Source organism: Anabas testudineus, chromosome 3 (genome assembly GCF_900324465.2).
Source record: "Anabas testudineus chromosome 3, fAnaTes1.2, whole genome shotgun sequence".
Taxonomy (NCBI): domain Eukaryota; kingdom Metazoa; phylum Chordata; class Actinopteri; order Anabantiformes; family Anabantidae; genus Anabas; species Anabas testudineus.
In genome coordinates this window covers 41,382-68,166 of record NC_046612.1, presented here as the reverse complement: position 1 = coordinate 68,166, position 26,785 = coordinate 41,382, and the positions used below count along the sequence as shown (strand labels likewise).

Genomic DNA, 26,785 nt, shown 5'->3' with positions numbered 1-26,785 from the left:
CACAGAGTCTATTACACTTGTTACTGAGCATGGTAACAGATAATATAAAACTTTACTGTAAAAACAAATCAAACCTTTTGATTTACAGTCACTGTGTAAACTCATGCTTGTGGAAACATTTAATGGACTATGTACATCAGTTTCAGTGGACAGTAAAACCAGCAGCTTTAATAAAGATGAGGCAACAGTCATCTGTTTCTGCAAAGTAAAATTCCTGCTTGTTGTTGTGGATTCCAGCAACAATAAATCACATAATTTAATTTCAACACAGAGAGTCACAGTTTGTCTGCAGCTGATCCAACATCACCATCACCACTACATTCTGAACAATTCCTGTTTTTTCTCCAAAATCACACTCACACATAACCAAGGGTCAGAATTCCTAAGAGTCTGTATGAAGCTGGAAACACAGAAAAGTTATTATTATTATTTAAATTCTTAAGTGGGTCTGCGTGTATTTTGGAGGTCACAGTGTTCAGTTTTCAGTGAGCGATTTCTCAATTTCAGCTTCAATTAAATTCAGTTCAGTTTTATTTGTATAGTGCCAATTTACAACAGAAGTTATCTCAAGGCACTTTACAGTGTTTAAGGTTTAAGACCTTACAGAAAATATTTATACAAACAATTATAGAGAAAACCCAACAATCCCATTTGAGCAAGCTTTAGGCAACAGTGGAGAGGAAAAACTCCCTTTAGAGGAAGAAACCTCCAGCAGAACCAGGCTCATAGTGGGCGGCCATCTGCCTCGTCTGGTTGGGGTGAGTGTAAAGAGAAGTGTCATGGTTTTGGCCTGGCCCCGGCCGGCCTTGGTTTTCCTCCCTTGATCTCCCTCTGGACTCCGCCCACCAGCAACTTCTCTCCCTCTGCTCCCAGCAATCAGCTGCATATTGGACTCACCTGTGTTCCCCTCAGGCTACATAAGCTCTCCTCAGCCCTTTCTCCTCTGTCAGATCGTCGTCGTTCCCCCACCTGTTTCCAGCGTCGTTCCCCCACCTGTTTCCAGCGTCGTTCCCCAACCTGTCTCCAGCCTGTGTTCCCTGCCTGTTGCTATTCCTGCCTATTGCGATTCCTGCCTGCTTAACCCTGCCAGCTCCTGCTCATCCTGCTCAGCCCTGTCTGCTTCCCCCGTGGACTCTTTGGACTTTGTTAACCTTTTTTCAGCGAGTGTTTTCCTGCCTTCAAGCAGTGGTTTTTGTTTGTACTTTGATTTCTGATTTGTTACTTTGTTTTCCGCCATCTAGGTAGTTTTACGTTGTTACTTTGTCCTCATGTTTCTGCCCGTTTTTGTAGTGTCTGTTGACACCCCTCTTAGTTTCCCTTGTTTTTGTGGTTATCAGTAATAAATCCTGTTTCTGTTAATTCCTGCCTCGTCCCCCTCCCTTAATTGTGACAGAACGATCTGACCATACTGCAGCCATGGAGTCTGCCTTTAATGGCCGACCAAACCTTCCCCCGTGCCCCTTTTTCATGCACTATGGGCTTTGTGCCAAGACAATGCGGGCAGAGTATTTGGACCTGCGTGGTGCAGCGGAGTATCTGTTTAACTGCCTGGACTCGGCAGGAAGTCCAGAGCTTGTTACTACCATCACCAAGGTAGCCATAAAAACCCTCACTGAGAAGGACTTTCTCATGGACTTCTCTGAATTCAGAAAACTCAAGGACCTTATCCTGTCTCACCTCAAAACCTTAAAAACCCAGAAATCCTTCCACCATAAAAGATCCAATCCAGACTCCCTGGCCTCCCCTGCTGTTAGCCGGCCTGCTACTCCATTAGCCTCACATACTCCCAGTCATGATCTCCCCGCTCAGCCAGCTCCATTCAACATACACACCTCACCTTCTCCTCTGACTCCCGTTGCCCTGAGTCCGGAAGAAGCTCGGGACATCTATGCCCAGCTGAAGGCTCAGTCAGCCCCTGAACCGGACCTCCGGGCCCCCAGCGAACCCGAGCACTCACGATACTGGGGAACCCGCCTTGCTCTGTAGGTTAGCGCTCCCGAGGACGGTCCTGCTAAACGCCGCCGCTCACGTCGGAGACCCAGAGCTTCACCGGCCCCCGGCTCTGCATCCTCCTCTGCTCCTGCTCCGGTTCCAGCCGTCGAGATCACAGCCGCTCCGGCTTCCGCTCCAGTCATCACGGCCGCTCCAGTCACCACAGCTTCGGCTCCTGTTCCAGTCTCTGCTCCAGTCACCACAGCTCCGGTGACTGGAGCGGGAGCAGGCACCGGAGCTGTGGTGACTGGAGCGGGAGCAGGCACCGGAGCTGTGGTGACTGGAGCTCCGGTGCCTGCTCCCGCTCCAGTCACCACAGCTCCGGTGCCTGCTCCCGCTCCAGTCACCACAGCTCCGGTGCCTTCCTCCGATGCTGCCTCAGCCTCAGTTCCTGCCTCCGCAGCTGCACCTGCTACAGTTCCTGCCTCCGCGGCTGCACCTGCTACAGTTCCTGCCTCCGTGGCTGCACCTGCTACAGTTCCTGCCTCCGCGGCTGCACCTGCTACAGTTCCTGCCTCCGCGGCTGCCTCAGCCTCAGTTCCTGTCACCGCGGCTGCCTCAGCCTCAGTTCCTGTCACCGCGGCTGCCCCTGCTACAGCTCCATTCACCGCGGCTGCCCCTGCTACAGCATCCACCTGGCCCCTGCTACAGCATCCGCCCGGCGCTCCTCAGCCGGCACTCCAGGCGTCTGCTCCAGGCAGCCGGCTCTCCGGGCCTCAGCTCCGCAGCCGGCTCTCCGGGCCTCAGCTCCGCAGCCGGCTCTCCGGGCCTCAGCTCCGCAGCCGGCTTCCGCTTCGGAGTCCCGGGACCTTCGGTCAGCGGCTCTCCTGGCGCCTCCTCCGGGACGTCCGCCCGACGCCCTTCGGTCAGCGGATCTCCTGCCCTCCAGTCTGGCGCCTCCCGGCCGTCCGCCCGGGGCTCTCTGGTCCTGTTCACCGGCTCTCCTGCCGTCTCTGGGCCGGCCGCCCAAGGCTCTCCGGTCCTGTTTGCCGCCTCCCGGCTGTCCGCCCGAGGCTCTGCTTTCTGGTTCGCCGCCTCCCGGCCGTCCGCCCGAGGCTGTGCCTTTTGGTTCGTCGTCTCTCTGGTCCTGGTTGCCGCCTCCTGGCCGTCCGCCCGAGGCTGTGTCTTCTGGTTCGTCGTCTCTCTGATCCTGGTTGCCGCCTCCTGGCCGTCCGCCTGAGGCTCTCCTGGTCTGCTGCGCCTGGTCCCTCCTCCTGGCCTCCCTCCGCCCGCCCGGCCTGGTGTTTTCCCCCTCCCTTAATTGTGACAAGAAGAGGGAAAAGAACAGCAGGCAACAAAAACAACAAGAAGCAGCAAGAACATTGGGCGGGTCAACTGGATTCTGGAGATTTACAGGCCGAGGAGAGAGACACAAAGTTAATGACATGCAATGGTGGCATTTGCATTGATACAGGAGAAAGGAGAGAGGAGAGGAGCTCAGTTTATCAGTAGAGGTCCCCCAGCAGACTAACCTTTGGCAGCAGAACTAAGAGATGGTTCAGAGTCACCTGATCCATCTCTAACTATAAGCTTTATAAAAAAGGAAAGTTTTAAGTCTAGTCTTAAATGTAGAGAGGGAGTCTGCCTCTCGAACCTGCAGTCTGAGAAAGTAGAGTTCTGCTTGGAAGATATGGAACTATAAGGTCTTTAAGATAAGATGGAGCCTGATTATTAAGGGATTTATAAGTGAGGAGAAGAATTTTAAATTCAATTCTGGATTTAACAGGGAGACAATGGAGAGAAGCTAACGTTGGAGAAATATGATCTCTCTTGCTAATTCCAGTCAGAACTTTGGCTGCAGCATTTTGGATTAACTGGAGGCTTTTTAATGAGTTATTGGGACATCCTATTAATAATGAATTACAATAGTCCAGTCTGGAAGTAACAAATGCATGGACTAGTTTTTCAGCATCACTTTGGGACAGGATGCTTCTAATTTTAACTTTAATGTTTCTCAGGTGAAAAAAGGCAGTTCTAGAGATATTTTTGATGTATGAAGTGAAGGAGATATCCTGATCAAAGATAACTCCGAGATTTTTTACAGTATTACTTGAGGCCAATACTAAGTCATCAAGGGTGAGAATGTGATTAGACATAGTGTCTCTGAGATTTTTAGGCCCAAACAGTATTCAAGATTCAAGATTCAAAAAACTTCATTAATCCCATTGGGAAATTGTTTTGCCTCATTACCATTGTTCTCAAAACAGAAAGAAAAGGAACCACAACCAGGAAAGATCCAACACCAACGTAAATACACAAACATAAATACACAATAACATCAATACCAAAAAACTCAATATATATACAGAATATGTAAATAGATAAATGAAATTGGGTCAATATATTCACAGCAAATATATGACAGTTTCACTTCCCCCACCCCTTACAGAGGGGGGAGGAATTGTACAGATTGATGGTCTCAGGTAGAAAGGATCTCCTGTGGTTCTCTGTGGAGCATTTAATGTTAATGAGTCTTTGGCTAAATGTGCTCCTCTGACCAGCCAACAAACTGTGCAGTGGGTGGGAGCGATTGTCCAAGATTGAGAGGAGTTTGAACAGCATCCTCCTCTCAGCTACAACATGTAGAGGGTCCAGCTCCCCCCCAAGAACAGGGCCAGCCCTCCTAATCAGCTTATTTAGTCTGTTAGTGTCTGCCACCTTCACGTTACTGCCCCAGCAGACCACAGCATAGAAGATGACACTGGCCACCACAGACTCATAAAACATACGCAGCATGGTGCTGCAGACGTTGAAGGACCTGAGTCTCCTCAGGAATTACACCCGGCTCTGAGCCTTTCTGTACAATGCTGATGAGTTTTTGGACCAGTCCAGTTTGTTGTCCAAGTACACTCCCAGGTATTTGTACTCGGACACAACCTCCACCTCCTCCCCCTGTATATAGAGAGGGATGACAGTATCCCAGATTTCCTGAAGTCCATCACCAGCTCCTTTGTTTTGTCCACACCAGTCAACAAAACTGTCCACCACTCCACGGTACTCTGTGACATCGCCACCCCTAATACATCCGAGTCATCAGAGAATTTCTGAAGATGACAGGACTCTGAGTTGTACCTGAAGTCTGAGGTGTACAGGGTGAAGAGGAATGGAGACAGAACTGTCCCCTGTGGAGCACCTGTGCTACAGATCACAGTGTCAGACACACAGTTCTGCAGGCAGACATACTGTGGGCGGTTAGTGAGGTTTTTAATTTCTCTCTCAGCAGTGCAGGCCGGATGGTGTTGAATGCACTGGCGAAATCAAAAAACATGATCCTCACTAAGCCCCCAGGCTTGTCCAGGGGGGTGTAGGTGCGATGGAGAAGGTGTATGATGTCATCATCCACTCCAATATGGGGTTGATAAGCAAACTGGAGGGGATCAAGTGAGGGTTTGACCAGAGGTCGGGGGGACTCCAGGATCAGCCTCTCAAAAGCCTTCATAATATGTGATGTCAGAGCCACTGGTCTGTAGTCATTGAGGACTCTGGGACGTGGCGTCTTATTCACTGGAACAAGGCACGACTTTTTCCACCCTAGAGGAACTCTCTCCAGTTGCAGGCTGAGATTGAAGATGTGTTGGAGAACAACACATAGCTGAGGAGCACAGGCTTTCAGCACCCTTGGGCTGGCTCCATGAGGACCTGCAGCCTTTGTGGGGTGAAACCTGTTCAGCTCTCTTCTCACCTGCTCAGCTGAGATTGTTAGGGTGGTGGCTGAGTCGTGTGGGGGAGGGACTGAGGAGCAGTTAGTGAACTGAAGTGGGCTCTGTGGCTCAGCCTGGAATCGATTGAAAAAATTATTCAATTAATTGGCTCGGTCCACAGTCCCCACATTCTCCTGGCTGCTGGACTTGTAGCCAGTGATGGTCCTCATGCCCCTCCAAACCTCCCTGGTGTTGTTCTGTTGAAGGCTATGTTCCAGTTTTCTCCTGTAAGTCTCCTTCCCCTCCCTGATCTTGACAGACAGCAGTCTCTGGACCCTCTTTGCTGCCTCCCTGTCTCCTGATCTAAATGCCTTCTTTTTGTCATTCAGGATGGCTTTGATGTCCTGAGTGACCCAGAGCTTATTGTTTGGGAAGCAGCAAATGGTTTTTGTGGGTACATGGGTGTCCACACAGAAATTAATGTAGTCAGAGATGCAGTCCGTCAGTCCATCAATGTCCTCACCATAAGATTCACAGAGAGTCTTCCAGTCTGTCTCTTCAAAGCATCCCTGCAGGGCAAGGTGTGCCCCCTCTGTCCACCTCTTTACAGTTTTAATGGTGGCAGGCTGCCTCTGAACCAAAGGTGTGTATTGTGGGAGGAGATGTACCAGGTTGTGATCCGACTTTCCCAGAGGGGGGAGGGCAGTGGAGCTGTAGGCATCTTTAACATTAGCATACATCAGGTCCAATGTCCTCTCCCCCCTGGTGGGACAGCTCACAAACTGGGTAAAGGTAGGAAGTGTCTTATTGAGGGTGGCGTGATTAAAGTCTCCAGAGATCATAAAGAAGGCGTCAGGGTGTCTGGTCTGCAGGTTGGAGGTGACAGTCTGAATGACGTCACACGCAGAAGCAGCGTTAGCATAACCTCTGTCTTGTCTGGATTTAGGAGAAGGAAATTGGAGGACATCCAGGCCTTTATGTCTCTTGAGCATGCTTGAAGTTTGACTAATTGATTAGCTTCTCCTGGTTTCATAGATAAGTATAGCTGGGTATCATCTGCATAACAATAGAAATTTATAGAGTGTTTCCTAATAATGTTGCCTAAGGGGGACATATATAAAGTGAAAAGAATCGGTCCAAGCACAGAACCCTGTGGAACTCTGTAGCTACCTTTGCTGTGCATGGAAGATTCATCATTAACATGTACAAACTGAAATCTATCTGATAGATACGATTTAAACCACTCTAGTGCTGTTCCTTTGATTCCAATGACATGTTCCAGTCTGTGTAATAAAATGTTGTGATCTATAATGTCGAATGCAGCACTAAGATCTAACATGACAAGTATAGAGAGTAGACCATTGACCATTGTACTGTATTGTCAATCGGGCCAGGTTTATTGTCATGTGCCCAGTAAAATTCTTCCTTTGGTGTCCACAGTGAATCCCAAATACAAACAGTAAAACATATTTAAACTAAATAATAAATAATGTGCATGTGCAACAAATCAGAAAAACAAAATAAATGTAGTGGTAAAGTAGAATTAAAGCAACAAAGTACCTCCAAAATTAGCTGTTTAGGATAAACTGGACTTGTTTTGGAAGACATTTCACCTTCCATCCTGAAGGATTCAGCAGAACTGCTCAACGAGGGTCACTCAATCTTGCATTTTGACAGCTTTCCTCACACCTCATTTGAACCAACTGTCTTCCATGTCAGAATGGTCAAGTGAATCTATCACCCACTTACAATTTAGTTTTTTCATCACTACCCAGGCTTTTTCACAGTTGCTCACACTGTATCTCAGGTGGTCACTGGGTCACACACATGAAAGGCAGTTGGGACAACAAGGTGAGTGCTAACAATTAAGTGACTCCACAGGTTTTAAAATTCTGCTTTTCCAGTCAGAGGTGATGAAACCTTCTTGATGGAAAGTGAAATGTCTTCAGGAGCTTAAAACAAGTCCAGTTGATAACAGCAATTTTGGGATAATCATGACCTGGATAACTGAGAATCTTCAAAGACATAAAGTAACTCAGGATTGTAGTTGAGTGAATGTACTTAGTTACTTACCACCTCTGACTACATGTTTGTAAAGAAAAGCCTCATCAGAAAACATCAGACAGAAACCTTCTTACTAATGTAAATGTGATCTATAAGCTTCAGAAGCGCGTTCAGGTTCAGTGAACACACATATTTTTATCATGTGTTTCTTAGTTTAGCAGCACATTAAATAATCTGTTACCACTGTTTTTCACAACCTGAGGCTGAAATTAACTTCTGAACTGTTTGTGTCTTCAACAGGAACTGGTGCGCGTTTGTGGTCACAAAGACGGTGAGCTGTGTAGTCGAGGACGGAGTAGAAACCTATGTGAAGCCTGATTACCATCCATGCAATTGGGGGAGTGGACAGTGCAGCAGGGTGGTGGTGTGAGTACACAGTGCACACACAAAGACACAGATTGTAAAGTCATTTAAAGGTGGCAAAGTTGAAAGTTTACAGGATGTAGTTTACAGAGATTCCAAGTGTTTCTAAATAAAACTAACCTGTTTAACCTGTTGCTTTAATTAAAAAGCATTTTTTATAAAATTTGTATTTAAATTTGTTGATACACTAACTGTCTTTGTCTTCACCTGATGTTGACACACTGAAGGATACAGGTGGCGTACAGGTGGCATCTGCCAAATGCCAAGATTTCAAGATTCAAAAAACTTTATTAATCCCAGAGGGAAATTGTTTTACCTTGCTACCATTGTTCTCAACACAGACATAAAGAAAAGGAACCACAACCAGGAAAGATCCAACACCAACATAAATACACATAACCAATAACATCAATACAGAAAAACTCAATATTTATACAGAATATGTAAAATAGACAAATTAAATTGGGTCAATAGATATACCCTATGTGGATTGACAGCAAGTATATGACACAACTATCACTTCCCCCACCCCTTACAGAGGAGGGAGGAATTGTACAGATTGATGGCCACAAGTAGAAAGGACCTCCTCTGTGGAGCATTCAATGTTAATAAGTCTGGCTGAATGTGCTCTTTTGTCCAGCCAACAAACTGGGCAGTGGGTGGGAGGGATTGTCCAGGATTGAGAAGAGTTTGGACAGCATCCTCTTCTCAGCCACAACATGTAGAGGGTCCAGCTCCACCCCCAGAACAGAGCCAGCCCTCCTAATCAGTTTGTTTAGTCTGTTAGTGTCTGCCACCGTCATTCAATTCAATTCAATTCAATTTTATTTGTAGAGTGCTTTTTACAATTGACATTGTCACAAAGCAGCTTTACACAACCAAAGAACACAATGCTGTGTAGGCAGCAGTCCAGTATAACAGTTAATGTCTTTTAAGTTAATATGGAGTCCAGTTAGTTATTGCAGGCAGACTTGTTCCATTCCTTGACTATCGAGCGTTGAGTCGAGACCTCCAAGAAACAGCTTCCGATGTCCGCCGATGCCGGGACCGACATCATAGTAGCTTGTGACCAATCCAGTCTCCAAACGCATCCCAAAGGGCAAACGGTGGATCCAGGCGACGAGATCTCCAGCCAGAAGTTGGGCATCAGGACGAGTCAGACAGGTCCAGAGGGCAAAGGGTGGAATGACGTGTAGCTCGACAGAGAGACAGGAAGCGGGAAAAGAGAGAGGGAGAGGGAAAGAGAGAGAAGAGGAGAGATTGCAGTTAGTTGTATTCACAGTCAGATAAAGTTTGAGGTGAATGTATATTTAGTGCAGTGCAGCAGGGACTCCGGCAGGACTAATTATGACAGCCTAACTAAAAGGGTGGGTTCAGAAGGAAACACAGACATGAGGGCGCACTGGGATGTAGAGCAACCAAACACTTCACCATCAACAAACCCGAGTGATTAGTGAGAGTTGGGAAGACAGCATCTAAACATACCAGTTCACCATAATGCTCTACGTCCATGAGTCCTTCCCAGATCTATTTACTCAAATGCTTGACTAAATAGGTAGGTTTTCAGCCTAGACTTAAACACTGAGACTGTGTCTGAGTCCTGAACGCTATTTGGAAGGCTATTCCATAAGTTTGGGGCTTTGTAAGAAAAAGCTCTGCCCCCAGCTGTAGTTTTTAGGATACGAGGTACTGACAGGCAGCCAGCATCCTTTGAGTGAAGTAGGCGTGGTGGATCATAAGACACTAGCAGTTCACTTAGATACTGCGGCGCAAGACCATTTAATGCTTTAAATGTCAAAAGTAGTATTTTAAAATCAATGCGAAATTTCACGGGGAGCCAATGAAGTGTAGATAAGATAGGCGAGATGTGATCGTATCTTCTGGTTCGAGTGAGGACTCTCGCTGCTGCATTCTGAACTAACTGAAGCTTGTTTATGCACCTGGTTGAACAGCCAGACAGTAAGGCATTACAGTAGTCCAACCTAGAGGTGATGAAAGCATGGACTAATTTTTCTGCATCATTTAGTGACAAAATATTCCTTATCTTGGCAATATTTCTGAGGTGAAAGAAAGCTGTCCTGGTGATATTATCTACATGAGCTTCAAATGAAAGACTGGAATCTAGAATCACACCAAGGTCTTTGACTGTTGCACTAGATGTAACGGAAAGACCATCTAGAGTTACGGTGTGGTCTAACATCTTGCTTCTAGCTGCAGATGATCCTATAACTAGTACTTCTGTCTTATCAGGATTTAGCAGAAGGAAGTTAATTAGCATCCAGTCTCGTATATCCTTTACACATTGCTCAACTTTATTAAGCAGTTTGATCTCATCTGGTTTTGATGAAACATATAACTGTGTGTCGTCAGCATAACAATGAAAGTTAATACCATGTTTACGGATAATGTTGCCCAGAGGAAGCATGTAGAGGGAAAAAAGCAGGGGGCCTAAAACTGAACCCTGTGGAACACCAAACTCCACTGGAGAGCATGTGGAGTAATCGCCATTTAGATCTACATACTGATAACGATCAGTCAAATAGGACCTAAGCCAGGAGAGGGCCGTTCCCCTAATTCCAACAACATTTTCTAGTCTGTGAAGGAGAATACTATGGTCAATGGTGTCGAAAGCTGCACTGAGATCGAGTAGCACAAGCATAGAGACACTACCCTGATCAGCGGCCAATAGGAGGTCATTTACTACTTTAACAAGTGCCGTCTCTGTGCTGTGATGAGGCCTAAATCCTGACTGATAGAGTTTGTCTATGTTATTTCTATGAAGATACGAGGATAGCTGCCCAGCTACTATCTTTTCGAGAATCTTAGAGATAAAGGGGAGGTTTGATATCGGCCTGTCATGTTGCCGCCCCAGCAGACCACAGCATAAAAGATGACACTGGCCACCACAGACTTATAAAACATCCGCAGCATGGTGCTGCAGACGTTGAGAACCTGAGTTTCCTCAGAAAGTACATCCGGCTCTTAGCCTTTTTGTACAGTGCTGCAGAGTTCTTATTCCAGTCCAGTTTTTTGTCCAGGTACACTCCCAGGTATTTGTACTCGGACGCGACCTCCACCTCCTCCCCCTGTATAGAGAGAGGGATGACAGGACTCCCAGATTTCCATCACCAAATCCTTTGTTTTATTGATGTTGAATTGCAGATGGTTGAGTCCACACCAGTCAACAAAACTGTCCACAACTCCACGGTAGTCTGTGACATCTCCACCCTTAATACATATAATATATGTATTTACAATAATAATGTAAATGTTGTGCCAAAATATATTTGAGGCCTATAAATCACAGTTGAATCTGTTTGGCTCTTTAAACATACTTAGACAAATGTATAAAAAAAAAAAAAATTCTTGACTTAGATTTTTTGATTGTCTTGTTCCTCACTTGTAAGTCGCTTTGGATAAAAGCATCTGATAAATGACTAAATGTAAATGTAAATGTGTCATGAGCCCTGACAGCCTAACCCCCCATTGGCTATGTGAATTTAGATTCTGGACTTTATATACCGTGTGGATTTGGATGATATGGACTGTCTGTATATAAGAATTGTGGATGTGGATAAGGACTCTCGATTACTGTATTTGGACACTGGTCATTACTATTTCTGTTCTCTGATGAAGGTTTCTGTGTGTGGGAGCCATTTACTGCTGCTTGTGCAAACATTTGTCTCTTAGTTACTCACCGAGAGTAAAGCATCACAAGGAAGAGTTACTGGGTGCCACAGTCTTATTCGCCCTCGCTGATGCTGCCATTTTGTCTACACTCACCTCCCAAACCACTTGCACTAGATGTCCTACTACATTGGCTGCCCTGTGTAGCCTACACCTCACTGGGTCACTTCACAATCTAGAGAACTGTAATCACCCACAGAGATTCAACTTATGACGATAACACTCATCAGTGATTGACATTATCTGCTCTGCATGCTGCCACTTATACTTACCTGGTCTGTGTTCCCTCTGAGAACTCACCTCTTTCATGCTGGGGGGGAGACTCACCTACGCTGGCAATCAGAATCTCCATTGCCTGCTGGGCCCATTTTCTGCTTTTTTTTTGTGCTTCTACAAAATTCCTTTAACTAACCTGTACACTAGTTGGTCATGGCTGGTCTGCTGTTCTGACATCATGTCAGCATTCTGTCAGGGTAATCTATTTACACTTTAAGCAATTCTATCTGTCAAACTTTAAACTTGCTTTCTGTTTTTTGCTATTCCTTGTGCATCTGCAGATATCGAACCTACATGAGGCCTCGATATAAAGTGGCCTACAAAATGGTGACAGAGATGGAGTGGAAGTGTTGCAATGGTTATAGTGGAGAGGACTGTGCCATTGGTCCAGCTGGTGGAACCCAGGTATCCACCACAAGACCTGCACATGGACGGGGGGCGAGCTATGGACAGGGAGCAGGCAATTCTGGATCTGTACTGAGTGGAGGAAACAACAGTGAGTTTATTATTTGTAATATAAATTCTACAAACTGGTTCTTATTCTCATTGGGATTCTCTTGCCATAAGTGGGAAAGAAACAGGAAGTAGTCAGTGACTGAACTCATGAAGTGCAGGTGTCAAGCCCATCTCACTGTAATTGGAACACTGAAGCTGTAGCTTCTTTTTCTTCCAGGACAAGCTGAAAATGAGAAAATGAGGCAGATGGAGGAGAAGATCCAGAGTCTGACCAAGAACCTCCAGGACCTGCAGTCCACTCTGAACACACACTTACAGCAGGAGATAAACAATCCTGACTTCACAGAAGAAATAACCGTCTCAGGAGGAAGAAACCCAGCAGATGCAGCTCAGCCTAAAATTAAAGAGACGATCCACAACATTCAGGCCAAACTGGACCAACTGGACAACCGCACACAGGTGAGACATGCTGCCTGTTTTTATCTGGGAGAATTAAATGTAGGAATGCATTGTGTACTGCAATCACATACACATGTCATCACAGTTTGAGATTGGGATTGTGAGGAGAAAAGTCTTATGAATAATCAGTGTCGTCACAGTATTATTAACTTTATGTATGAGGTAAAGGAGATATCTATAAAAAAGTAGAAAATTAATCACCAAGGCAGAGTGATACTGACTTTGCTCTCAAAAAGAAAATTGCAGTGTTGTAAGCAGTGATCATTCAGCATCGCTCCACATTATAATTATAGTGATACCGTACACACGTTTGTTACGTGTGTACGGTATGCCACCTTCATTAATACTTTTTTTCAGAGGGGTATCAGTATCGAGTATTATTCGGAGTGAGGCTCCAGTTTTATCTATGGGATAATCTACTTGTGCTAACCCAAAGTTAAGTTGACTCTTCTCCTCTGTGTTGTTACATGGCTCTACAATAAAAGAAGGAATCAGTTCCTTAAATTTGTCAACTGCGTACTGCATCTATTGTAGTGAAATGTTTTCTTAGATGAAGTAAAGTTTTGTACAGTAAATTCAAATGTTATTAAAAATGGTCAGATAAAAGAGGGTTTTGGGGAAAAACTATAAAATGACCAATTTCAACACTGTATGTCAAAACAAGGTGTGATTAAAACAATCAGCGGGTTTATTTGTATTTTCAGTGACTCCACTCTGGCATGTCAAGGTTTAGGTCGTCTAATAAACTCTGCCGTGTTTCTAAACAGTACTGACGCACCATCTAAAGTGGGGTGGATGCTGTCTCTTCTAATCAGCCCCGATTTTGTCTGTGTAGCCCATGTTTGTGGGACACGACATCCAGTGGTAAAAAGACAGCATGTGCCTTAACATGACATCACACCACCACCACCACATTAATTGTAGTGATTTTTCATATGTTACGATTAAGTATTTAGCGTTAAAACAAGTTAAAGGGCTAGCGTTAATTTGTATAAACACTATGTGTGAAAAAACAGTCAGCATCAGCAACAGGAAGGGATGCAATACGCATACTGTAGGAGGAGCAGCAAGGTCAATATTCACTATTTGGGATCTTAGTAAATCTGGCTTAATGTAGCATTAACACGGTTTATGGTTTATTGAAATGAGCCAAGATGTTTTTTTCTTCTATGTGTTTCTGTTTTAATCAGAGATGCATCTCAAGTGTCTCTCTTTTAACAGGCTCATGATAAAACCCTTGTCAGCATCAATAACCACTTGGTAAATGGTAAAGGTAACGATCCAGATGCAAGAGGAATGAGTGAGGGGAGACTCGGCTTCCTAAAGGAGGAGATCTTGAGGGAGCTGGAGAAAAGAGTGTCGCTGTCCTGCTCTTCCTGTCAGGTAACACAACTTGACTAAAGCTTGTTTAATGTGACAGTAATATAAAATCATATGAAGGCTGCAGTTTCTTTTACATGACAACATTAAATGTGCACTGCAGGACAAATACTACACCGGTACATAGAAACGGAAACAGAAATAGGTTAATTGTTAAGCAAGTTTTAAAAAAACATAATCACATAATACAGTGGTGAGAAAAATATGTGAAACATTTGGAATTTCATGGTTTTCTGCATTAATTTATCATAAAATGTGAACTTCATCTAAGTCAAGAGTATTAACAAATATAATGTGCCTAAAATAAAAGGGCCAATAAAATTCTGATCTTTTATGTCTTTATTGAGAACAACCATAAATACCTCCTAGTGCCAGTGGAAAAAGTATGTGACCTGCTTTAGCTCTGTCATAATCATTGTAAGCTAGCCTGGCACTGATGCAGCAAAGCATGCCCAAATCATGATGTTTTCTGCACCATACAGTTACAGTTGGGATGATGTTGTCATGATGATATGCAGAACTTTTTTATGTCATATGTAGTGCTGTGTTATGTTTTCAAATAGTTCAATATAGTTTCATCAGTCCACAAAACATTTAGCCAATACTGCTGTGGAGTGTCAATCTTTGGCAAACTGCAGGTGTCCAGCAATGTTCTTTTTAGTAAGCAGCAGCATAGCCATTTCCAATGATGCCTTCAAATTTTTGGCTGTCACCCGAGGTTGTTTGTTTACCTTATTGATGAGTGTTTGTTGTGTTCTTGGGGTCATTTTGACTGGCCGCCACGTCTTGGTAAAGTAGCCACAGTCCCAAAGTGTCTCCATTTGTAGATTGTTTGTCTAACTGTAGACTGGTGAATTTCTAAAGTATTTGACATCACTTTGTAACCCTTTCCAGCTTTATGTAAACCAACCATTCTTGATGGGTTAGGGTTAGTTAGTTCCTCTTGTGTGGAGCAAACTTCAAAAGTTTGAGTAGTTTTTGTCAGTCAAAATAGCTCTAGTCCACACCCTCAAAATAATGAGTTTTTATGGTTGTTCTCAATAAAGACATAAAAGCTCAGATTTTTTTGTGGTATTATTTAAGGCTCATTATATTTGTAAATACTCTTGACTTAGATGAAGATCAGATCACATTTTATGACAAATAGGTTCACATACTTTTTCTTGCCACTGTATAACAATTTTGAAGACAAAAGACAGAGACACTGCTCAGTGTTCTCTTGCGATCCACTGGGATTATAGTGGTGGGTGGTGCTTGGTCCTCTCTGAAATCCACAAGCATTTGTTTTGGCTCCACCAGGTGATGCGGTGGTCAATTTCCTGGTGACATTCATAAGTCCAGCATTTCTGTAAATCCTCTTATTTTCTCTGTTTTCAGTACAGTGAGGTTCTAAGACACAGATCACCTAAATTAGTTAGTAGACCTTTCTGTTCTGCTCCTCCATCTTGAAAAATGTCCCAAAGTCTATTATTTATTCTGAGAAGCGAGGATAAAAACAGAAAACCAATAAATGTAATGCGAATAATAGCTGAACGGTTCATCATGAAGTGACAACACATCTTAAATGCATATTAAAGTCTAAATTAATAAGGCACTAGGGACATTAAAAATACAGACCCACGTTTTAATAAAGAGCAGATGTTTCAATTCAGTTCAATTTTATTTGTATAACACTTTTAACAATTGTCATTGTCGCAAAGCAGCTTTACACAAGCAAAGAAACTATGGAAGTTTATATGAACAGTGAATGTTTATGAAACATAATAATCAGATTGTCCCTGATGAGCAAGCCGAGGGCGATAGTGGCAAGGAAAAACTTCCTGAGAAGTCAACAGGAAGAAACCTTGAGAGGAACCAGATTCAACAGGGAACCCATCCTCATATAGGTGATTACATACTATGTGTTAGGTGATGTTTCTATTTTAAAATCGCAGTGGAGACAGTAGACAGTGCTTCGTCTATTATAATTTAGACAAATAAAATCTCCAAACCAACTAAAGTGACAGTTCCTTGGTTCCTCGTATATTTGCCTTGCATCCCTAGATGTATTTTTAGTGGGAGGGACTAAGATGCAAGGAAAAGATGCAAATGAGAGAAATATGGCTGCAATAAAGGGAATTGGGATGTACCAAAACATTAGCAACAAGTCTGTTGATATACAGCCTTTGTGTACATCACTGAGATTAAATTAACTGCCGTGGTTTCCAGGCCGGTGTGGAAGATCTGCTCAGACAGCAGCAGGAAGACAGAGAGAGGATTAGCGCTCTAGAGAAACAGCTGAATGCCATTGACATTCGATATCAGCAGAGACTGGATGCTTTGCAGAAGGAGGGAGCACCTTTGCAGGGATGTTGCGACTCTGTCAGGGATCTACAAAACCGTATTGCTGATGCTGAACACAAAATCAGCTCGGCCTCAGAGAACTTTGATATTCTGCAGAGACGCCTGGACCTCAGTAGATTAGGAGGTGATGATGGTGGTGAAATCAGTGGTGGTAGAAGGTATGCTGTGATTACAGAGGACAGGCTGGACAATCGACTGAAGGACCTGGAGAGGCGAATCAACAGCACTGTGCAGCACACTGAGCAGAGTTGTTCTTTTCTTGAGAAAGATCTGAAAGATGAATTCAGCAGAGAACTTAGTGACTTGAGGACTGTATTCCTGGACAGGTTTGATGACCAGGCCTTTAGGATTGCAGATGTGGAGCTTGATATTGTGCTGGCGAAGGACAAGGTGAGTGACCTAAACAAAAAACTGTCCAAGCTGGAAAACAACACTAACCTTATAAACCAAAGACTGGAGAAATGTAGTTGTGGAGGGTCTGAGGGAGGAAGACAAAGAGGTGATGAAGGAGACGGAGGAGAGATGTGGGAAGCAGGACAAAGAACCCCAGGAGGAGGAATCAGGGGAGGCACAGGTGGAGGATTATCTGGAGTTACAGAAGAAAGAGAAAATGCAACAGAGAAATCACTGGAATGGAGAGTGGTGGCCAACGAGGATCAGATTCAGCACTTTAACACTCGACTCAGAGACCTGTCGATGTCTGGAGACTCTCTGTATGACACGGTGAGTTCCTGTCCAGTTGGCTAGGGTTAGGGTTAGGGAAAAATGCAAAAATTGCAAAAATGGAGAATTTGTTTTTAATGCAGATTCTCACAAACATAAAAAATCTGTTTGCACAGATGAATGTTCAAACAAATTAGTTCTTCACATAATTTAAGTGGACTTTCCAACCAAGGGTAGAATCATATATACACGTACTTGTGTACACTCTTGTCATATCATAATCATTTAGACAACATTATATTTTTGCTTTGTATTCAAAAACAAAAAATAAGTTTCTCACTTTCAAAGATAAACCTAGTTTCCTCACAGAAAAGTATCATGGTAAAAAGTTGTAATTTAGTCTCTACCATTATAGTAAAATTCCATAGTAATACCATGTATTCCGCCATCACGTTACCAAATTTCTTTACCAGGTATGAAAATGTTCAGCTGTTTGTGTGTGGAGGTGTGCTTCCATTAATTTTTTTGTCTAATATTAATTCTTGTTCGTTTTTTGAGAACGCTTTTTTTGGTAAAGTTTTTGTAATGGAACTCAATAGGAGATAACAACTTAAGCATATGAAAAAAGTTAGTTTGTGTCTGGTGTACAGAACAATCAAACAAATTGGCTTTACTATTCCAATATTTTGGGAGGTATATGTATGTAAGATGTATGTAATTAGGGTTGTTAGTTGAATGTGATTAATAAAATTATGATGCTTATTAATGAACCTTCATGAACATTCAGGTTTTGGACTTGAGCCATGACGTCCGTAAAATCAAAGCTCTGACTGGCGATCATGGCGAACACTTTAACCGAATTGTGACAGAGGTGGAGATGCTGGGCCAGGACTGTGAGCTGTGTGGTAAGGTTGAGGATGAGCTAAAGAGACTAAAGAATTATTCTCAGGATGCACTGGGACACATGCAGAGCCACATCAACAAACTTTACATCAGACTGGACTCAGAGAAAGATGGCTGCTTCCACATCTGTTCAAGTCTGCAAGATGAAGTCCGACTGCTGCAAGAAGATGTCAGGAAATGTACTGCCCAATGTAAGACCAGCCCGGGTACACCTGCAGGTCAGATTAACTAATCAATCATGTGTCAGTAAAGTTTTAATGTGAGCCTACATTTCTTAGATAATTTAAGTTGCATGCACACTAAACCATATATAGGCGGTGGTTCTGGTGGCACTGGTGGTACTAGTGGACGTGGCTCTGGGTTGGATGCTGAGAAGCCTTTAGATGGCCACAGTGTGATCGGAGGCTCCATAAACAACAACCAACTGAAGACACTGCAGGGTGAACTTTCTGAGGTCATCTTGTCCTTTAGCTCCATCAACGACACCCTGAAGGGACTTGAACACATGGTGCAGAAACATAGCAGCGTCATAACTGACCTTGGTGAGTCTTAGCTCATTAACGGTGACTCTATGCATTTATTATTGCACCTTTCCCAGCTAACATTCACTTATTCATAATTTGATCCACCAGGAAACACCAAGGATAAGATAATTTCTGAGCTTGACAAAATACAGCAGGAGGTGACAGAGCACGCAGAAGAGAGCCGAAACCGTCTGGACGGGATGGACCGAGATGTCAGCAGATTTGAGAGCACTCTGCTGGTGGAGATGGGAGACTGTAAGCGATCTGGGGATGGACTGGAGAAGAGGTTGTCGAAGCTGGAAGGGCTCTGTGGGAGGCTGGATGGTGTATCTGACTCCATCCGCAAGATCAAGGAAGGTATGGTTCATTTAAAGGAATCTAATACTTATTTTCCTTTTAAATGTTTCAGATATCATCACACCTGATGATTTTTTGTTCAGGGAACGTTGCCGAAAGTCTGACTCTGCTACTGAACTAAGATCAGAAATTATACTGATTAAATCAAGTCATTTTTTCCATGATTCCCATGGCAACACAGAGGGAATTATGGCATTTCTCTGATTAGATTATTCTGACAGAATGCTTTCTGGGATTTGTATTGTTCTCTGTCCCATCTTTTAATGTGTCTGTGTTTTCTGTGTTCAGGACTGAATCGACACATGTCAGGTCTGTGGACATGTGTTGCTGGTCTAAATGACTCTGTCATCAATCACGGAAGCATCCTTGGCTTTATTCAGAAAAATCAGGATGATATTCACAGCAGGATGAAGAATCTGAACTCAAGCCTGAACCAGGTCCTCAAAGACCTTCAGAGTTTCTCTGAGAATGACCTGACTGGTGAGCTAGACAAATTTTGTTTCTGTTTTCCATTATCTTCAAAAAGCCTGATCTTGTTACAGTGGCAAAAAAGCTTGTGGTTCCTAGAGTTTTCAAATAAAGAAGGGGTGGCAGAACCTACAGCTTTCAAGGTCCTCTCCTTTGGAACCAGCTAGACACACATTGTACATTTAAGACTATGCTTAAAACTTTCCTTTTTCACAACAATAGAAAAACACAGTCTGTTTAAAATAATACTACACACACATTATATGTTTTCATGTTTTTATTGAACATAACATGTAAACATTCACAGTGCAGGTTGGAAAAACCCTAGCCTAATGACTTCTGCAAGAGCTAATTGGAGCCAGGAGTGAGCCAACCTTGAGTCCAATCAGTGTGATGATATTGGATGTGTTGCTGAAAGCTGTCCTGCCCTTTAAAAACACACACCAGTTTTGGGTTTACTGGTTTCAAGAAGCACTGCCTGATGTGAATCATGCCTCACAGAAAAGAGGTCTCAGAAGACCTACGATCAAGAATTATTGACTTGAATGAAGCTGGAAAGGGTTACACAAGTATCTCCAAAAGCCTTGATGTTCATGTCTCTACGCTAACACAGACTGTCTACAAATGGAGAAAGTTCAGCACTGTTGCTACAATCCCTAGGCATGGTCGTCCTGTAAAGATGACTGCAAGAGCACAGCGCAGAATGCTTAATGAGGTAAAGAAGAACCCTAGGGTGTCAGCTAAAGATTTACAGAAATCTCTGGCACATGCTAACATTTTTGTTGACACATCTACAATAAGGAAAACAAGAATGGGGTACATGGGAGGACACCACGGAGGAAGCCATTGCTGTCCAAAAAAAATATTGCAGCACGTTTGAAGTTTGCAAAAGAGCACCTGGATGTTCCACAGCACTACTGGCAAAATATTCTGTGGACAGATGAAACCAAAATTGAGTTGTTTGGAAAAAACACACAACACTATGTGTGGAGAAAAAAAGGCACAGCACACCAACATCAAAACCTCATCCCCACTGTAAAACATGGCGGAGGGAGCATCATGGTTTGGGGCTGCTTTGCTGCCTCAGGGCCTGGACGGATTGTTGTCATTGATGGAAAAATAAATTCCAGAGTTTATCAAGACATTTTGCAGGAAAACGTAAGACCATCTGTCCGCCAACTGAAGCTCCGCAGAGGATGGGTGATGCAACAGGACAATGACCCAAAGCATACAAGTAATTCAACAAAAGAATAGCTTCAACAGAACAAAATACACCTTCTGGAGTGGCCCAGTCAGAGTCCTCACCTCAACCCAATTGAAATGCTGTGGCATGACCTTAAGAGAGCCATTCACACCAGACATCCCAAGAATATTGCTACACTGAAACAGTTTTGTGAAGAGGAGTGGTCCAAAAAGACTCCAGATCGTTGTGCAGGTCTGATCTGCAACTACAGGAAACGTTTGGTTGAGGTTATTGCCTGCCAAAGGAGGGTCAACTAGTTTTTAAATCCAAAGGTTCACATACTTTTTCCACCATGCACTGTGAATGTTTACATGTTATGTTCAATAAAAACATGAAAACATATAATGTTTTTGTAGTATTATTTTAAACAGACTGTATTTTTCTATTGTTGTGACTTAGATGAAGATCAGAGCACATTTTATGACCAATTCATGCAAAACTCCACGTAACCCCAAGGGTTCACATACTTTTTCTTGTCACTGTACTCCAGACTATTACCTGTGTTCACACCTGGCCTCATTCGCACATTACAATGACTTTGTACTAGGCAGCTTACTGGGTAAAGGTTATCTCCGGGTAATAATTCAGATGTTTGCTTAGAAAGACAGGGACCCCAGCCAAGAACATGATCGGTAGCCCAATTGATATGCGGATTGTGCTTGTTTAACCAAGTAGCACCCAAGATGATAGGGTGATGTGGGGACTGAATGACAAAGCAAAAGATTTGTTCTGAATGGTTTTCAATAGTTAATGTCAGCTCTACAGTTCTGTTAGCTACTTCGTGCAATAACAGGTTATTGAGGTTATTTCACCTTTAGAGTTTCCTGAATACGGAAAGAGCAAGTTGTTTAAGAGAGCCAACTCTGTCCTAGGCTGCCCGCAGGATTGGAGGAATAGGAGCAATACTGAAAATCTCAATCCCTAAGCACTGTAAATTTGCACATTTGTAGATATTTTTTTCCATTTAACAACAAACTGGACTGGTCAAACAACTTATAAGATTAAGTTACAGTAACTTGACGACTTTTGGCTTGAAATGCTGAGTGGGAGGAGGGTGTTCAGTTTAAAGACACAAGAATTACTTCTCTGCTTTGGGTAAATTATGTTGTTCTATTAGCATTGTGAGACTATGGCTTTCAGCATGCACTGGGATGGTTTTGCAACTGGGCCAGGGCAGCTGGCTATCAGAGGTTTAATTTGTGACCTACAAATGAAGGTAATTTATTGTTTTAACACATATATCCTTTAAGCTTTACCTTTAAAACTTGACCAGCTTTGCTTTTACACACAGGTTTTGTGGGCGAAACTGTGTTCAGTCCCACTAATTTTTAAATCCAGATGAGACCCAAAATTTCCTGTAACGTTTCAGGACGAATTTTGGGAAAAATGTGTATGAAATGGTCAAATTAAGGTTGAATAGAGACCTGTATCAGTGAAATGTCTGCCACATTTTCCATAATGCAATTTTATTTATTGCACAGGCCTCCCTGGACCCCCAGGACCTCCAGGAGAGAGAGGCTTTAATGGGCTGCCAGGGCCCCAGGGGCCCCCAGGAGAAAGTGGAGCAAGAGGTCAGCCCGGTATGATAGATATTATATTTATATATATAACCTGGCATCACTAAGTAAGAAATGGGTGTAGGAACTAGATTTTCTAAATATATTGAGGTTAAACAGATGAATAGGATGAAGCTCATTTATAAAGGGCTCACATTTGACCAACAAATTGTCTACATTTAGTCTTACAACCAGTATTAACTAAACAGATTGTTTTGTATTTCTTACACCTTTTCTAACAGCTGCTCTGGTTTCTTATAGGTCCCAAAGGTGAGCCAGGTGCGTACTTCATTAAATATTATGGTTTCTCAGCATTAAACAAGAGTGGCTGATCGCAGTCATGTATGTTAGTTCACTTTGAATTTAATGTAACCTGTCCTTAGAACTGCATCACTCTGTAGTGCTGTGATTCTTTTGTGTTTTCAGGCCAGCCTGGTGCTGGTGCTCATGTGCCCAGACTGTCTTTTTCTGCTGCTCTCACTGTCCCCATGGAGAAAGCGGGAACCATCATATTTGACAAGACATTTGTCAACAAGGGAGACTTCTATGATCCAAGAACAGGTAAGCATGGGCAGGTTGTCCATTAATAACAGGGAGCTGAAATGTTGTAGTAAAAGCAAATGTGTGAAATGAGTGCATTTTAAGAATTTTCTCCTTTTAAAAAGACTGCTACTAACTAAAGTCTGTTTGTGAATGTTACTGATTATTCATAGTAACTGTTCAGAAATCAGAAGTGGTTCTTTGCTCGAATCTGTTCATGAATTAAACTGAAAATGTTTAATTCTTGAGACACGTGGAACAAATCTGGACTCGATAAAAACATTAGTGTTTAAACAGCATCAGGTTCAACCCTGGTTACAATACTTTGTTTTTTATTAGGATCTCAGTCCAAACAAACTCCCACTATCACATATTGTGTAAAGCTGTTCGGTCTTTTTTGTACGCTTTTTGCTCTCTAAAAGTTATTGGTAAGGTGAGAATTACAGAATTTGCAGTAGTTTTTCTTAGCTTCTCTTTTAGCGGATCACACTGTTTCTGTATGCCCATCGGAATTTCTGGTTTCTGGTTTGCTGTTGTCTTCTGCCTATCACTTATGCTTGACTGGTGGAACTACATTCTATTCTGCTGCACCGCTCTTCTCTGTTGCCTGTAGTTACTATTGCTAAATGCATAACTATATTGAACCTTTTATGTTTTTATTAGGATTTTATTACTCGTATAATATGAGTCAGTTATGCTGCCGCTGCTTCAGTGATTAATGATGTTAAAAAAATGAACACATAATCAGTAGCGAGTGGGCAGAGCCACAGGACCAAACCTGAAGTTTGCTGTGGAGGTAGACGCACGTGAGAGAGTGATCACCAGATCAGAGCTCTCTCACTTTATATTGTGCTAATAGCCAGCCCAGTTTGGTGTCCCTGTCAAGATCTTGGTTCTCTCCAAGTAAAATGTTATCTTATTTGTTAAGATAAGAAATTCTATTGTTTACATAGTTTCATGGTGATCTATAACTACAATTATAGATGGGTAAATTGACACCTATACACAAGCTGATATTCAAATGTGAAGTTGGTAAATGGACTAATTACTAAGATAAAGTCTACAAACAAATCAGATGCAGCTGATCTGAGTGAATGTAAAGTCAGTCAAATATGATGAATGTTACACACTGTCAATGTGTCACCTTCAGGTGTTTTCACGGCTCCTGTAGATGGACATTACTACTTCAGCGCCATCCTGACAGGCCATAAGAACAAGAAGATTGAGGCAGTCCTGTCTAAGTCTAACTACGGCATGGCCCGGGTGGACTCTGGAGGCTACCAGCCCGAAGGCCTGGAGAACAACCCTGTGGCTGAGGCTAAAACTACTCCGGGCTCACTGGCTGTCTTCAACATCATCCTGCCTCTACAGGCCCGGGACACAGTGTGTATTGACCTGGTGATGGGCAAACTGGCACACTCTGTGGAGCCCCTCACCATCTTCAGCGGCATGCTGCTGTATGAAGACATGTGACAGCTTGAGAAGTCCAGAGAATCTGAACCACAATGACATGACAAACCCACTGAAGGGTGATGTCACTTCCTCATTCAAGAGTGATGACAGCATATCGTAAATTAACATTCAGTCTCCAGACTCCAGTCTTCAGACTCTAGGCAATTTACTCTCTAACTGTTTCAATCCAATCAGCTGAGATGGGGTCACATCTGACATCTGATCTGACCCTTAGGGCAGCAGACCCTTTAAATCAGGATCAGCTGATTCCTGACAGACCTGCTTTCTGACAGACCTGCTTCCTGCCACTGAAACTTTTAACATTTTGGAAATGCATGAAGATATGATGTTAACAGCATGTAGTTATTATGCAAACCCAGAATCTGAGGTGGTGCTAAAGACGTGCTCAGAGAGTCATTGACACCTGAAAGATTTCATTCTCTGAAGCTGTTCAGCATTGAAACTTTACAAAATATACACTGCCTGTTCAAAAAAAAAATAATCACACTTTGTTGCCTTTCGCTTTGATGACAGAACGCTTGTGCTATGGCATCAGTTCAATAAGCTTCTGCAATGTCTCAACATTTATTCTTGTCCAGAGTTGCATTCATTTTTCACCTAGATCTTGTTTTGATGATGGAGAGTCAGATGCTGCACAAAGTCTTCTCCAGCACATCCCAAAGATTCTTAGTGGGGTTCAGGTCTGGAGTCTGTGGTGGCCATTGCGTGAAAATGACGTTTCGTGCTCCCTGAACCACTCTTTCACAATTTGAGCCTGATGAATCCTGACATTGTCGTCTTGGAATATATCCGTGACTTCAGGGAAGAAAAAACCAACTGATGGAATAACCTGGTCATTAAGTATATTCAGGTAGTCAGCTGACCTCATTCTTTAGGCTCATAACGCTGCTGAACCTAAACCTGACCAACTGCAGCAACCCCAAATCGTATGGTAGGCAATAGGGATGATGGGTGCTATACTTCACCCTCCTCTCTTCTTACCCTGCTGCTCCTATCTCTTTGGAACAGGGTAAACTTGGACTTCTCAGACCACATGACCTTCTTCTATTGGACAGTTCTTAACGCAGTTTTAGTAGTTTCATCAATCTCCTCAGATGTTTTCTTTGATTCATGCTAATAATTTGACCGTTCTGAAACAGATTAACATTTTTTCCACAACTACAGGTGTGATGGTTGTTTAAGAAATGAGAAGCTACTAGCTTCATCAGTTAAGGTTAAATAACTAATCATCCATGCAGTAATTATCCAATGGGAGGCTCTTACCTATTTGCTTAGTTAAATCCAGGTGGTGACTTTTTTTGGATGGGTAGTGCATATTGGTCATCTGACTAATAGTTGTCTAGATATGCATCTGTTATTGATGATTGCACTACCTGATAGTGGTATATTACAAAAAAGTGGGACTGTTAAAATATATCTGGATCTGACTAAAGAAGCTATGTTGACATTACAGCCTTTACCTTGTGTCAACAGACACACACAGTATATGTCACTGTGATTTTAAACAGGTTCTTTCTGAAGTTTTTAGAAAAGCAGAATGTACTTTCTGTTCTTGTTAAAAAACTGATTCACATTGTGTATGTTTTTATATTGAGCTGCACTTTTTGTTGTTTTTAAACTAGTGCGTAAAAGTTTGTGAAACATTTAGAATTATACTCATAAAACCCAGTTAAATACATGAGACAACAACATCACACTTAATATATTTGTTGTGAAAAATTATCTAATTTAGTGTGTGGCAAAAGTATGTGAACCTCTTCCTTCAGTAACTGCTGTGACTCTCTTTAGCAGCAAGAACTTAAACTAATCATTTTCTGTGATCGTTAATTAGCCCTACACATCGTCTTGCAGAGATTTTAGCCCACTTCTACAGAATAGCTTTAACTCTTAACTTTTTTTGGCTTCCTGCATAATCTCTCTGCTTCAGGTCCTTCCACAGCATATGTATAGGATTAAGGTCAGGACTTTCACTCAGCCGTTCCACATTGTTACATTTCTTCTTTAACTGTTCTTTGGTAGAACAGATTGTGTGTTTAGGTTTGTTGTCTTGCAGCATGATCCACATTCTACTAAGCTTGAGTTCACAGATGATACTATCATATTTTACTGTAGAATTAGTTTATACAACCAGAATTTACAGCTTCATCAATGATGGCGAGTTGTCCTGGACCAGAGGCAGAAAAGCAGGTCCACATTACACTGCCACTACAATTTTTCACAGATGGGATCAAAGGACACTCATTTGAGGGCAATGACGTTCACATGTTGGAAAAAGACGACAAGTGGTTTAAGAGAGGGGTGAGGGAAGCCTTGCATGTGCAAATCAACACCCCCTCCCTCAGCAGAGGTGGAGGCCTTAGACACAACCTGTCTCCTATTTATCATCCTGCCCTTTCA

At 42.9% G+C, this 26,785-nt stretch overlaps 1 protein-coding gene across 4 annotated transcripts in view; it reads left to right on the top strand.

The window, feature by feature from the left end:
• The window catches only part of LOC113174605 (EMILIN-1-like), a 33,795-nt gene extending 8,305 nt beyond the window's left edge, over positions 1-25,490 (top strand). The window contains exons 2-14 of one of the 4 annotated variants that reach the window (XM_026378679.1): positions 7,938-8,063; positions 12,305-12,519; positions 12,697-12,938; positions 14,160-14,321; positions 16,527-17,384; positions 18,112-18,445; positions 18,542-18,769; positions 18,860-19,108; positions 19,397-19,588; positions 22,301-22,390; positions 22,637-22,645; positions 22,802-22,936; positions 24,066-25,490. In XM_026378679.1, coding sequence (XP_026234464.1) covers positions 7,938-8,063; positions 12,305-12,519; positions 12,697-12,938; positions 14,160-14,321; positions 16,527-17,384; positions 18,112-18,445; positions 18,542-18,769; positions 18,860-19,108; positions 19,397-19,588; positions 22,301-22,390; positions 22,637-22,645; positions 22,802-22,936; positions 24,066-24,388 — 3,163 coding nt within the window. In that variant the 3' untranslated portion in view covers positions 24,389-25,490. Of the gene's footprint in view, positions 1-7,937; positions 8,064-12,304; positions 12,520-12,696; positions 12,939-14,159; positions 14,322-16,526; positions 17,385-18,111; positions 18,446-18,541; positions 18,770-18,859; positions 19,109-19,396; positions 19,589-22,300; positions 22,400-22,636; positions 22,655-22,801; positions 22,937-24,065 lie in introns of all 4 variants that reach the window. The other 3 variants (XM_026378677.1, XM_026378678.1, XM_026378676.1) reach the window with 3 other exon arrangements.
• Positions 25,491-26,785: the final 1,295 nt, after the last annotated feature.